The 13,671-nt window shown below is 40.7% G+C and overlaps 1 protein-coding gene across 2 annotated transcripts in view; it reads right to left on the reverse strand.

Moving 5' to 3' along the window:
- Positions 1 to 1,363: 1,363 nt before the first annotated feature.
- NEK5 (NIMA related kinase 5) overlaps positions 1,364 to 13,671 on the reverse strand; it is a 60,656-nt gene continuing 48,348 nt past the window's right edge. Inside the window, exons 19-23 of one of the 2 annotated variants that reach the window (XM_043891747.1) lie at positions 10,400 to 10,534; positions 8,550 to 8,687; positions 7,632 to 7,655; positions 2,796 to 2,889; positions 1,364 to 2,129 (exon numbers count right to left, since the gene is read on the reverse strand). In XM_043891747.1, coding sequence (XP_043747682.1) covers positions 1,859 to 2,129; positions 2,796 to 2,889; positions 7,632 to 7,655; positions 8,550 to 8,687; positions 10,400 to 10,534 — 662 coding nt within the window. In that variant the 3' untranslated portion in view covers positions 1,364 to 1,858. The remainder of the gene's footprint in view (positions 2,130 to 2,795; positions 2,890 to 7,631; positions 7,656 to 8,549; positions 8,688 to 10,399; positions 10,535 to 13,671) is intronic. The other variant, XM_043891746.1, reaches the window with a different exon arrangement.

Below are 13,671 nucleotides of genomic sequence, written 5' to 3' on the forward strand. Positions count from 1 at the left end.
ACTGATGGACCCTAGACTCCAGAACTATGACATGAATAAGTACGTGAAAGTGTGTCTAAGTCTGTCAGTGGGTACAATGAAAAAGGTACTTTCCACACCACTGTATATAAAATACAGATAACTAATAACCTACCATATAGCACAGGGAACTTTAGTCAGTACTCTACAATGGCCTACATGGGGAAAGAATCTTAAAAAGAGTGGATTTACGCATATGTGTAGCTGATAGACTTTGCTGTACTGCAGAAACTAACAACATTGTAAAACAACTGTAGTTACATCCATTAAACCACAACCAGAGGCTGTGCGTATTTCCAGAGTCAAATCAGGCCCCTATGATTTACCCTTCGTCTCCACTGTCCTTTGCGGACTCTTATCCTCTTTCCCCGCCCTAATTAAGGCCGCCCTTGGCTTTAGAGAAGCATCCGTTCCAGTGGTCTAGTGCTGTGTGCGCACTTGGATCACACATAACTATTACAAGACACTTAGAAGGGAAGTTAAGGGTTGATATTCTTGGTACCATTTAAAGAATGATCAAGTTGATAGATACATACATAGTTACTGAGACACCTGATTTTTCTAACAATTTATTCTGAAAACATGCAAGTGTGATCAATAATTTCTTTGTTTTCTTGGTTTTGCAGTGTATCAATGTGCCATTTTAGTTTTACTTTCATCAAAGACCAGATATTGCAGTCAGAATTCTATCACTTAGCTACAACCACTCTGTCCTTCATAACAGCAGATACAATAAATCAGAGTATCTACTAAGCTCCAGACACATGTTCAACACTGGGATTGTTATAATTAATACAAAAAAAAAGTTGAAGTCTAGGTTCCTGTCTCAAAGAGCTTACAGTCTTAATAAGAAATTGCATTAGCATTTTTCAGTTAAACATTTCTGGCACTGGGCTAACCACTATATATAAAAAAGACCATCATGAGAAATAAAGACTAGATACAGTCCCTGCCTTCCAGAAGTTTATACACTTGAAACTATTAGAAAATAATTCAGTGAGACACTAAAATGATTCTTTCCTTGCTCAGTTACCTTACTTCCATCAGTGTCAACATCAGCTTCAAAAAAGCATATTCAGCATACCCTAAAAAATGTCAAAAATCATGGTTTTATAAAATAACAGATTATTATTTTAAATGAATGAGTCTGTATATTAGTTTTCCATCACTAACAACAAATGACCACAAACTTAGTTAAAAACAACAAAAATGTATTATCTTACAGTTCTGTCAGTCAGAAGTCTAAAGTGGATTTCATGAGGCTAAAATCAAGGTGTTGGCAGGGCTGCATTCCTTTGGCAGGCTTTTGGGGTGAAAGCTTTTCCAGCGTCTAGAGAGAGGCTGCCTACATTCCTTGGTTTGCAGCCCCTTCTTCCATCTTCAAAGCCAGCAGTATCAAGCTGAATCCCCTCAGGTGCCACCTCTCTGGTTTGCTTCCTCTTCCACCTTCAGAGACTCTTGTGCTGACACTTAGCCCACCTGAATAATCCAAGATAACCTCCCTATTTAAGGTCAGCTGGTTAGGAATCTTAATTCCACCTACAGTGTGAATTCCCCTTTGCCAGGTAAAATATTCACATCTTTGGGTGTGCTTGGGGTTGGGGGGGAGTCACGTTACTATGCCAACCACATACATAATCCAAAAGATTTCTTAATAGGAATGTTAAAGGAAAAATAGGAATTTCTACATTCAAAAGTTAGTCCTACTGTCTAAATTGAGAGAAAAACTAATAAAGCATTGGGATTACTGGAAAACCCTTACAATAAATGAATATTTATGACTTGTTCCCAAAGAGACACTATAACACACACAAACATCATTTAAAAAAAAGCTCAACAGTCACAGTTGAATATTTTGACTGGTGGTTGATATTCCTTGATCTTCATCACCAACACAAATTTTGTCATCAGATGGAATAAAAATACTCTCCAAACCTTCATTTAATTCTGAATATTTCTGCATGCCTATCCCCTCTGTTTTTTCTAAGTTTCCAGCATCTTTAGAAGAACTAGAAACCTCTTCTCTTTTTTCTGCCTCACTGAAAGTAGCCAGTTTTTCCAGAGATTCTACTACTTCATTTCTCAATTCATCTTCAGATTCTTCAAAATTTCTGAAATAATAAACAGTAAAAATATACTTTGTGGTATCAAAACACTGATGAAGACATGTGAAAATGTATCTCTTCCTAAGCCCCACTCCCCAACTGAGCAATATGAAAATTGCTTTTTCACCCAGGTTAATAAATTGTTTATCAGTCTGGTTTTTCTTAGGATGATTAACATCCAATGTTGGGAGAATCAATATTTTGTTAAGCCAGACCTGTGTTCTATAACCGTTACGATATTTATTAATACCTATTAAACTCTTATGTTTAAACGAAGAGGCAGGAAGAGAAAAAAGATAATGAAATGTCTGCTATATATTGAGCCCTTCCTATGCCAGTAACTGCCCTAAGGCACTTCACATATACTATGTTTCATCTAATAACAATACTTGAGGTAGACATTATCATCATCAATTGACAAAGAAGCTGGGCTCAAAGAGATTTTGAAAAAGTGCCCAGGCTCTCACAGCCACTACCCAGAGACCCACCCATTCTGAAAGGGTAGGAATCGGACACGACAGCAACTCTCACGCACACGCACACATGCACACACTGGTCTCCTTAGCTGGGTCTTTGAGGCTATCTCTGATGCCTCGACAGCAGCATTTTAACTTTTTACCATTTTTACTATATTCCGTGCTTCATGTAGGCCTCTGTGAATGATCTACTTACGTATCATCGTCATCAGACCTTGGATCTGGTTGTTCTGCATCTACTTCAATGTCAGAGGCCACTTCCACCTTCCCCTCATCTTTCAGTGGTCCCACTGTTAAATAAATGACAGAGATTAAAGCATCCCAGCCTATACACCTCATGAGGGGCATGCACCTAGCGTTCTGTATTGAACATCAGCCACAATGGTAAAACCTTTGAATAATTCCATTAAAGCAGAGAATAAGACAGATAACAATGGACAGCAACTATTCCACGTTGTACTGAAAGTAGCAGGCAACACCACAAGAGAAGAAAAAGGAAGTGAAAGGAATAACGATCAGAGATGAAGAGACAAACTAACCCCACTTTCGTGGTAGAAGCTTTGAATGTATAGAAAATTTAAGGAGATCTTGTAAAAATGTAAGACTTGCTAACATCACTTGTGCTCAGTCATGTCTCGACTCTTTGCAGCCCCATGAACTGTAGCCCATCAAGCTCCTCTGCCCACAGAATTTTCCAGGCAAGAATACTGGAGTGGGTTGCCATTGCCTGCTCCAGGGGATCGCTCCGACCCAGGGATCAAACCCCTGTCTACTGCATCTCCTGCATGGGCAGGCAGATTTTTCACCACTAGCGCCACCTGGGAAGCCTGCTAACATTATTGGACCACCCTTCACTGTTTTTATACACAGTATTCAGCTTATGGTTACAGTAAATCACTGATGTCTGCAGGGAAAACCCAAAGCACATACCCACAACTTTATCTTTTTTTTTGGTGAGGGGGTGAATTCATTGTTGTTATTTAAAGTGTACTTCTGTTCCTCTTGGGTAAAAGATCAGACTGAAGATAGTAAAATATTTCATTTCTTTACAGGAAGCAACATCCCCTCAACGGCTCTAAGATTTCAATGATTATAAGGTACATTTATTTTATACACTAATAACAAAGAAAACGTTCCCAATAAAATGGCACAATGTTTTCTTAGCCCTTAAAATTTATATTTTATAAATATAAATTACTATAAGAACTCTTTTAGTCCTAAGCACACATCTGGAGAAGAGAATGGCAACTCACTCCAGTATTCTTGCCTGGAGAATCCCATGCACAGAGGAGCCTGGCGGGCTACAGTCCTTGGGGTAACAAAAAGTCGGACGTGAGTGAGCAACTAACACTATATTACTACTATATAAGCACACATTTTTAACCTTATGTCACTCTTGTATATTCATAAAAATGAAAATATAAGGTGGAATTAAAAGCAGAGATTTTTTTGTTAACTGTTACATGACAACTCATGTATACACTCACAAGTAGAAATTTCACCACACTGTAATTAAATATTTACCTATTTTTAATGAACACAGTTCATCCCAAATCATAGCTTGTATCACTTCCTAAAGTGCATGAAATAAATGAAGTAGATTCATACATCTCATTTATGAGTTAGTCTGGCTACTAAAACAGTCAGAGTATTCTTCTTGGTATGGGAATCTGATAGTTTTATTTTTACTTTCCTGTCTCAAGAAGGCAGTTTTAGGAGGCTCTTATTTTTGTTTAACAGGATAGAAGAAAGAGTGAAAGGCTAACTACAGAAATGTAAATCAGCTGTTATCAGGATGTGCCACTATGATGTTACCAAGGCAACTATGTAGCCTGAAAATGGACACAAGAAAAGCAGAGGTTACCTTCCCACCAAGGATTCCCTTGGAGTGGCTAAACTATAAACAAGATTACTGACCTGAATTAACTATGCACATGTTAAAAAAAAATACTTGTCCTCCTTAAAACAGTGTAGCTTTTACTAGTAAGATTCATTTAAAAGGACTTTATACAGTCTTACTATTTTAAATTTTCAAAATGAGGACAGGGAGACAGAACAGACATGTGGTCCCGGTGGGGGAAGGAGAGGGAGGGGTCAACGGAGAGTATCACTGAAACACATACATTATCAGATGTAAAACAGCCAGTGGGAAGTTGCTGCATAACATGGGGAGCTCAACCTGGTGCTGTGGGTCAACCTAGACGGGTGGGATGGGTTGGGGGGTGGGAGGGAAGTTCAAGAAGGAGGGGATATATGTATCCTTTTGGATGATTTATGTCGTTGTATGGCAGAAATCAACACAACATTGTAAAGTAATTATCCTCCAATTAAAAAGAAATTAAATAAAATTAGGACTAATTAAACATGTACTTGATAATCTTTCACTTTTAAATGGAATTTAGAACAAGATGCATCAAAGGAGTTTATTTTTAAGAAACTGGATGTTTAAGCTAAAGATATGACAGAGGATATATGAATCCCAGTTAAATGTGTGACAACGAATGCTTAAATGCCTTCATAAATTGTGTCTATTACACATATAATCAAAGTTATTAGAACTTACACATGCAGACAGTCTTCACAAAGAGTCTACAGAACCGCAAGAATAATTTTTAATGCTGTAATTTCCTTATCCAACTTGACAGCCATATGGCCACTGGCAAACCCATGCCTTTACATAAAGTGATAGTAAAAACTATGCTAAGGCTGTATTCTCATTCACAGAGACGGCGTCACCTACTAAGTTCTGGACATGGTAGCAGGCACTACGGATAGAGCGTCGGAGTGGGGTGGTGATCAAGACAAAGCTCTCAGAAGCTATAGCCTAGCAAGGAAGAAAGATATTTAAACAGAAAATTAACGTGAACTTGATTTTTATGATCAGAGAATTAGTGTCTTGTGGGATACGAGGCAGGGAACCCAATCTCAGATGAATACAAAGGAGACATGCCCTGATGTTTTCTCAAGCACTTAAACCAGTGGTTACCTAAGACTTCCCTGGTGGTCTGGTGGTTAAGACTCTGTGCTCCCAATGGAGGGAACCTGGATCCAATCCCTGGTCAGGGAACTAGATCCTGCAAGATGGAACTAAAACCCAGCCAGACAAAAGAAAAAAAAAAAAAAAAGATTTTAAAATATTAAAAAAAAATAAAACAGTGGTTGCCTGTCAGTGGTACACAGCAGCAGTTTAGCTGAGATCCAGGTTTTTCACAGCAATCAATAAAAATTCAAATAAAATCACTACTACATCTTCCTATGGCCTGAATTTACACAATAAATATAATAAGGAAATGTATTTCATGCACTTAACCAATATTTGAGTGTGCACGAATTTCAGTGTGACACTGAATGAACGTGAAACTGTCAGAGGTAGCTAACAGAAAAGTCAGAGGCAGTAGACAAATTTGAGGAGCTACAGAAAGCTTAGTAGAAATTTTTGGATTAAAGGGAAGCATGTCAATCAAGTTACTGGCTCTTGAACTCATTCATCCAAATTATTAACTTATTAAGAATCTTCTATATTCCAGACACTTCTGCCAGCTCTGTCTGGCTGTACAGGGAAAAGTGTGGAGGGAAGGGTAACTGCTGATAAAACATCGAGACAAAAGTGAGCAGGAATTCCATCAGAGAGAAATCTTAAGGGAGGATTACTTTGGCAAAGGGAAGAAGGCTTGCATTCTAAACAGAAGGAAGAACAGGTGATGAGACGTGCCAGACGCTCTGACGTTTGTTGGGAGCGGCCATTTGCTCTTAAAGGCACTTAGAGTCTGCAGAATCTGGGTTTTATCCAGAGGGTGAGGGAGAATCTTTTGCAGGATTTAAAGCAGAGAAAAGACTTGGTCCTTTTTAGTATCAATATTATCTGGCAGGGGTGCAGTGTGCGTGTGCATGCTTAGTCGCTCAGTTGTGTTAGACTCTTTGTGACCCCATGCATGAATCATAGTCCACCAGGCTCCCCTGTCCATGGGATTTTTTCAGGCAAGAAAACTGGAGTGAGTTGCCATTTCCTCCTCCAGGGGATCTTCCCAATCCAGGTCTCCTGCATTGCAGGCAGACGCTTTACCGTCTGAGCCACCAGGGGAGTCTTTACTGCCAAGTCACCAGGGAAATCCCAGGAGTGCAGAGGGATAGCTAAAGAAAGATGACCAGAGACAGGAAGTCAAGCTTGCTACTGGGATAGGAAAGATGAGGTGAGGCCAACCAGAGTTAGAGGCTGAAAGACCAATGAAAAGTCCAGCCAGGGACTTCCCTGGTGGCCCAGTGGCTAAGCCTTCTGCACTCCCAGTGCAGGGGGCCCAGGTTTGATCCCTGCTCAGGGAACTAAATCCCACATGCTGCAACTAAGAGCTTGCATGCTGCAACTAAAGATCCTGCATGGCAAAATCAAGACCTGGTACAGCCAAATAAAAAAATAAACATTAAAAGAAAAAGCACAGTTGGAGTGGGAGGGAGCGCCTGCTCCCTTAACAGGTTACAAAACAAAATACCCATGCTTTGCTTTGAACGCCACCCTGAGAGGCAAGTTCCTATCTTGTGTCCCACTTGTTGGATCAGTTACTCATGTATGCCTAATGTAAAGCCGTCCATGCAAAAATACAGTAAGTTCATGAATAAATTCATGTGGCATGCAAGATCATATGAAGAGTTTTCTATGACTCTTTCAAAGAATCGCAGGAGCAAATGCAAGAAGACACACCATAGCCACCAGCATGTTGCCATCAGTGTCCTGAAAGAAGGGCACCTCCATCCTACCTGGTCTGGGACCCCAGCCCTTGGCCTCCAGTCTAATCCAGGCCAGCCCAAAGCTTCCTCCCAACCCCCCAGCCTCCAGCCCCCTCTTACAGACAATGCCTTTATCCCAAGATAGAAGAGGAGGAAGCTGACCAGCAATCACACTGCAGCCTGTGATTAGAAGTTACTAGAAAGAAAGCCTCGAAGACAGAGAACCAGTTTTTCTTTCTCTCCCCACCCTCTCCACCCAAGCCTTGAGTTTTAAGTGTGGCAGCTGAGATAAGTCATAACATCGAAGGACTCCATCTACTCAAGGACCCTGGCCCTTCTACTGTGCCTAGATTTTAGTCATACCGTCTTTCTCAGTCTCTCAGGTGGGTGGATCTGCAAGTCCTCCCCACCTGAAATGTTCCTTCGTCAGTAAAATGCCGTCCATTCTTTAAGACTCATCTTTCACAGAGATTCCCCTTTTCTTGCACTTCACACACTGGCAGACTCATTCTTCAGAAACAGTCAGCTATGCCTCTTGCATTATTCTCTATATACTTTCTTGTTGTTCTTTCACTTTGTAAACACTCATCAGCCTCCATCACCCTTGGGTTGGTACCCAGGCCCCCCTGCCCCCTCAGCCTCGCATCTCTGAAGCCCCAAAGCCCCGCCTGGGCAGGTGTTCTTTGTTTGACACCTGCCTGTCCCGGTTGGTTTTTCTCGTGGCAGTTCACACCAGATCCTCACTGTGACGCAAATTCCCTCAACCTTTAGAAAACAACAATTTCTGAAGCCAGCACAAGCATAAGCTTGCTAAAAGTTAGAGGCAAAAAAAAAAAAGAAATCCCCAAAGCCAAAATAACTATATTAAGATGTATTTTATTGCCCACTGCATGGTAATTTGAGTCTGCTGAATAGCTGTCAGATTAAATGGACTCTGTCAAGTAGAGCTAAGCCCTAGCTCATCATCTACAAAGCCACCTGCCCTTCCTACCTAATTTTCATCACTCATCAGCCGATCCCGTTACAGAAAATGATTCCACTTTTTTCAGAAGTTCAAGTCTTTCATTAATGCATCTGGAACAGGCTTGGACAAAGTAAATCAGCTTCTGAAAAGGCTTTGACACCCTCTCAATTCTCTCTCCAGGCAATTCTTATCCCCATCCTGCATTTACACGTCTGACAAAATTCTACAGGGGACTGGGGATGTACTTAAAAGTAAACTACATACCACATTCTGCATCGTTGACAGAAAGTGAGCTGCTGGTTAGCTGTGCTGCTGCCAAAACACTCAGTAAAGTTCCCGGGGCTTCTCGCCGCCACCGTCTCCTGTTTTCTGGACCGCCTTCAATCTCAATCACTCGGCCGTCTGAAAAGGAGACTGGATTAGTGACAATAAAAATGCTTCTTCAACGGAGCTTTTAAAATCATAGAATGTGAGAGCCTTGGCGATAACCTAATCCCACCCCTCATTTTATGAGTAAAGAAGCTAAGAAAACTTCAGTGACAATATGACTGTCACAGAGCTATTGGGCAGGAGAGTCATTTTTTGCTTTGCAAACTGGTTATTTTGGTATGTTGACATTTCTATTCTATCATTTATTTTAAATTCAGTTTCCCTTCTTATTGTTTCACTGGCTTAGGATGGATTATGTTTACTATGTTTGCAAGCCCTTTTCTGTAAATTTAACGATATATTTTGTAAGAGTATAAACATGGGTCCATTCACACACTTTTAGTTACTAACTTCAGTAATACACTTACAGACTTCAACTTATGGACATAAATTTCAGCTCTCCCTCAGCCCCACATGGGATTCCCAGCTAGAGATAAAGAACCAGCCTGCAATGTAGGAGATGTAAGCGAGTTTGATTTCTGGGTCAGGAAGATACCCCAGAGGAAGGAAAGGCAACCCACTCCAGTATTCTTGCCTAGAGAATCCCATAGACAGAGGAGCCTGGCAGGCTACAGTCTACAGGATGGCAAAGAGTCAGACACCACTGAAGTGACTTAGCACACATGGCCCCACGTTATCAAGAACATAGGAAATAAGCAATAAAAATCTCCACCACTTGTAAGATCACACCCAGGTATTGCAGAGACTCTCTGATGAGGAAAGACTATGCCAGAAGCTCAGATGTAAACAAAAAAAATTAGGTTGAAAATACCATCACATTCTAAACAGTCCCAACACTGAAACAGCACATTGGCTTACAAAGCAATTTAATGTGTATCTTTGCACTAACTCTCTAAACCTTGTGGGATAGCTAATATTTCGATTCTGATATTACTGATGAAAAAAAATGACCCTCCAAGACATTGCAAGGGAGTTATTGGGCTAGCACAGGAAAGCAAATGAAGCCTCCTTGAGAGGGAGGTGGGAGCCTGGATCTTTCCTCCCTTACATTCTCACAGCTACAGTGGTCAATTGTCTAGAATAATTAGTAGGCAAGTCTCTGCAGAGGTAGGACGTGGAAGTGTTGGTTGCTCAGTCATGTCTGGCTCTTTGCAGTCCCATGGACTGTAGCCCACCAGGCTCCTCTGTCTGTGGGATTCTCCAGGCAAGAATACTGGAGTGGGTTGCCATTTCCTTCTCCAGGGTATCTTCCTGACCCAGGGATCAGACCTGGGTCTCCTGCATTGCAGGCAGATTCTTTACCATCTGAACCACAAACCTAATCTAAATCAGTGTCTTTTGACAAGTATTGGATACAAATCTATAGGGACTATAGGGCTTCCCTGGTGGCTTAGATGGTAAAGCATCTGTCCGCAAAGCGGGAGACCCGGGTTCAATTCCTGGGTCGGGAAGATCCCCTGGAGAAGGAAATGGCAACCCACTCCAGTACACTTGCCTGGAGAATCCCATGAACAAAGGACCCTGGTAGGCTACAGTCCATGGGGTTGCAAAGAGTCAGACACGACTGAGCAGCTTCACTTTCTTTCTTTCGTTCTTATAGGGACTATGCTGAAAAGTGAGAACTATCAGGTCAGAGTGAGCACTGGCATTTGGGGAGAACACAGCTGTGTCTGGGGCCTCTGTCTCCTCTTGCTGATGATTTAAGCCACTGATGTCAGCCTCACCCTCGGGCATGGTGGAGCAGGTGGAGCAGGTGGAGGTGACATCGGCCGAGGCCATCATTTGCGGCAGAGTCTGAGGGGCTCCTGGGGCCCACTGTCTCCTGTGCCCTGCAGCCATGGCATCCGGAACGCACAACTCTGGGTATAAGGAAATAACTGGTTCATTTCAAAGCAGCAAAGTGTGACTAATAGCACCAAATGGTTCTTAGGAAACCTGGAATCCATCAGCTGGCACATTCAAAAACAAGTCACCACCATCCTTCTATACAGATTATCATGGACTGAATGTTTGCACGCCATCCCTCCCTGCCTCCCCGCCACCAATTCAAATGTCCAAACCTCATGCCCAAGGTGATGGTATTAGGAGGAGGGACTGTGGGGAGGTGATTAGGTCATGAGGGTGAAGCCTCATGAAAATGAGTAATGCTCTTATGAAAGAGGCCCCAGAGCACTCCCTCATCTTTTCCACTAAGGGTTGTTGTTCAGTTGCTGAGTCCTGTCAGCGACCTCATGGACTGCAGCACACCAGGTTTCCCTGTCCTTCACTATCTCCTGGAGTTTGCTCAAATTCATGCCCGCTAAGTCGATGATGCCATCCAACCATCTTATCCTCCGTCGCCCCTTTCTCTTCCTGCATTCAATCTTTCCCAGCATCAGGGTCTTTTCTAATGAATCGGCTCTTCACATCAGGTGGTCTAAGTATAGGAGCTTCAGCTTCAGCATCAGTCCTTCGAATGAATATTCAGGACTGATTTCCTTCAGGACTGACTGGTTTGTGAGGACATAGCAAAAAGATGGAATTAGACCCTCACCAGACCCTAAATCTACCAGCATCATGTTCTTGGACTTTTCAGCATCCAGAAATGTGTGAAATATTGAATAAATGTTGTTAATAAGCCATCAAGTTTATGGTATTTGTTACTTCAGGCCACTGAACTTAATAAGTTCTGAAGTTATATATAGGTTTAAAATTGTTTCATTTTTATCATTAACATTTGATTGACAAAATATATTTGATGCTAAAGAAATATTAACAGCACTGAATGAACAAATTATTGAGGCTTCATGTGAACTTTAGTAGTTTCCATGGAAATGCAACTATTCCATTACTCTATTTTTTGGCCACACTGTGGCATTTGGGATGTTAGCTCCCCAATTAGGGGTTGAACCTGTGCCCCCTGCAATAGAAGCGCATATTCTTAACCACTGGACCACCAGCCAAGTCCCCTACCTTAATTTCAAAAGTAACATGGTTTTTTAAAAATTTCTTACTATGTTTCGTTATAGGAAATTTGGAGATCAGATAAAAAAGAAAACCAAAATTTCCATAATCCCACCGTCCAGAAGATGATTACAATTTCAAATTTTCCTTCCTGCATATTATTTTTGCTTCGTTTTGAAACAAAAAATGGGCCAAATACTACATATCCTTTTATAATGTGTTCTTTTCAATTAGCAAGATATCCTATCTGAATTATTAAATATTGCTCTATTAAAGCAAACTGGGTATCCTGTTTTATGGATACATTTTAACTTAAGTCTTTTTTGCTCGATTTTTAGATTGCTAGAATTTTTTACTATGATAAACAACACCATAATGGACTCATTTTTTACATTTATGGCTATTTTCCCTAGGTAAAATGTTGAAAATGACAATTCTAGGGGCTAGTGATATTTGTTTTACCAAAGCCTTTCATTGTTAAAGTTGAATCTATTACTAATTTATTCTGTGATTTTTTTCCCTACGTATTTTGAATAGCGAAGTCTTCCCTATTCAAAAAATATTTACATTTTCTTTCACTTTATTTTCTGACATATAGCTTCACTTTTAACATATAAACTCTTTGATTTTAGTTTGGAATTGGTTTTGCTGTATCATTATATAGAGTCTGATTTCACAATTTTCCCCAAATTGTTAACCAATTAGTTCTAGAGCATTTATTTAATTCTTTTATTTAATTCCCATTGACATGATGTGACTTTTAGCATATGCTAAATTATTATACGTACTAGAGTTTGTTCCTAAACTTTGTCTTTTTTCACTAATTTTTTAAAAATTTTGCTGCTAGTATCATATTGTTTTAATCACTGTAATTTCTATAATACAGTTTGATATTTGGAAGACAAGTACCACTCACTGCTCGTCTTTTCTAGATTTTTTGGCTAGTTAAGAATCTCCAACGGACTTCCCTGGTGGTCCAGTGGTTAAGGATCTGTGGTCCAATGCAAGGGACAGGGGTTTGAGCCCTGTTTGAGGAACTAAGATCCCACATGCCGTGGGACAACTAAGCCCTCAAGCTGCAACTACTGAGCTCAAGCACTACATCTAAGACCCGACACAGCCACAAATAAATAAATATTTTTTAAAAAGGATCTCCAAGATTCTGCACTCTGCCAAGATCTGGTTACACCAGAAAAAACTCCGATCGCGCTTCTGATTGAAATTGCCAAAAATCCACATATTTATTTGGAATGGATGTTTCTAATATATAACAGCATTGTTGTTGTTCAGTTGCCCAGTCGTGTCCAGCTCTTTTCTCTACATTTATTCCGTCTTTAACTACCTCAGAGAAGTTTTATGCTTCCTTCATTTGCTCGGCATGATTCTGGTAGAGTTTATTCCCAAGTTATAAGTACACACACATACACACTCACACACATATTTGCTATTGTTACTGTCAATGAGATCTAAAGACCAGCTCGGGAAAATATCTGCAGTAGGTGTTTCAGGCAAAGGTTCAACTTAAATGAGTCTTATAAAGAAAAAAAAAACATGCCATATTCAGTAGAAAAATGGATAAAGGATATGAGCACATAATTTACAACAGAAAGACAGGTGTCAATAAACACATGGTTTATAAAAACAAAAAACTGTTCAGCCTGAGTAATAATTACAGGAACCCAGTTTACATTGAGACCATTTCAGTATCAAACTAATGATTAGTATTGGGGTTCAAAAAGCAGGTTTTGTGCCTCCTTTCCCTGGTTCATGACAGTTCTGTGATTGTGAGGGCAGAGCCAGCTATCATTCATCTCTGAGGTCCCTTCCAACCTAGCACAGTCTGGCAGGAGCTGGGGATTCTCTGTAAGATGCCTGCTGAATTGAATACAGATTTTTCCAGGTGGAAGTGAGGCAAAGTGTATTCTTCTAGGAAGAGGAAACAGCTGAGTCAGGCTGTGTAAATGCTCACATAGCTGCAAGAGAAGATGCGGTTCCAACAGGCTGTGTGGATCCCATCATCAGTGCAGGAAGAGAGGGGGGTGATCGAGCAGGA

This window comes from Cervus elaphus, chromosome 30, assembly GCF_910594005.1.
Source record: "Cervus elaphus chromosome 30, mCerEla1.1, whole genome shotgun sequence".
NCBI classification, from domain to species: domain Eukaryota; kingdom Metazoa; phylum Chordata; class Mammalia; order Artiodactyla; family Cervidae; genus Cervus; species Cervus elaphus.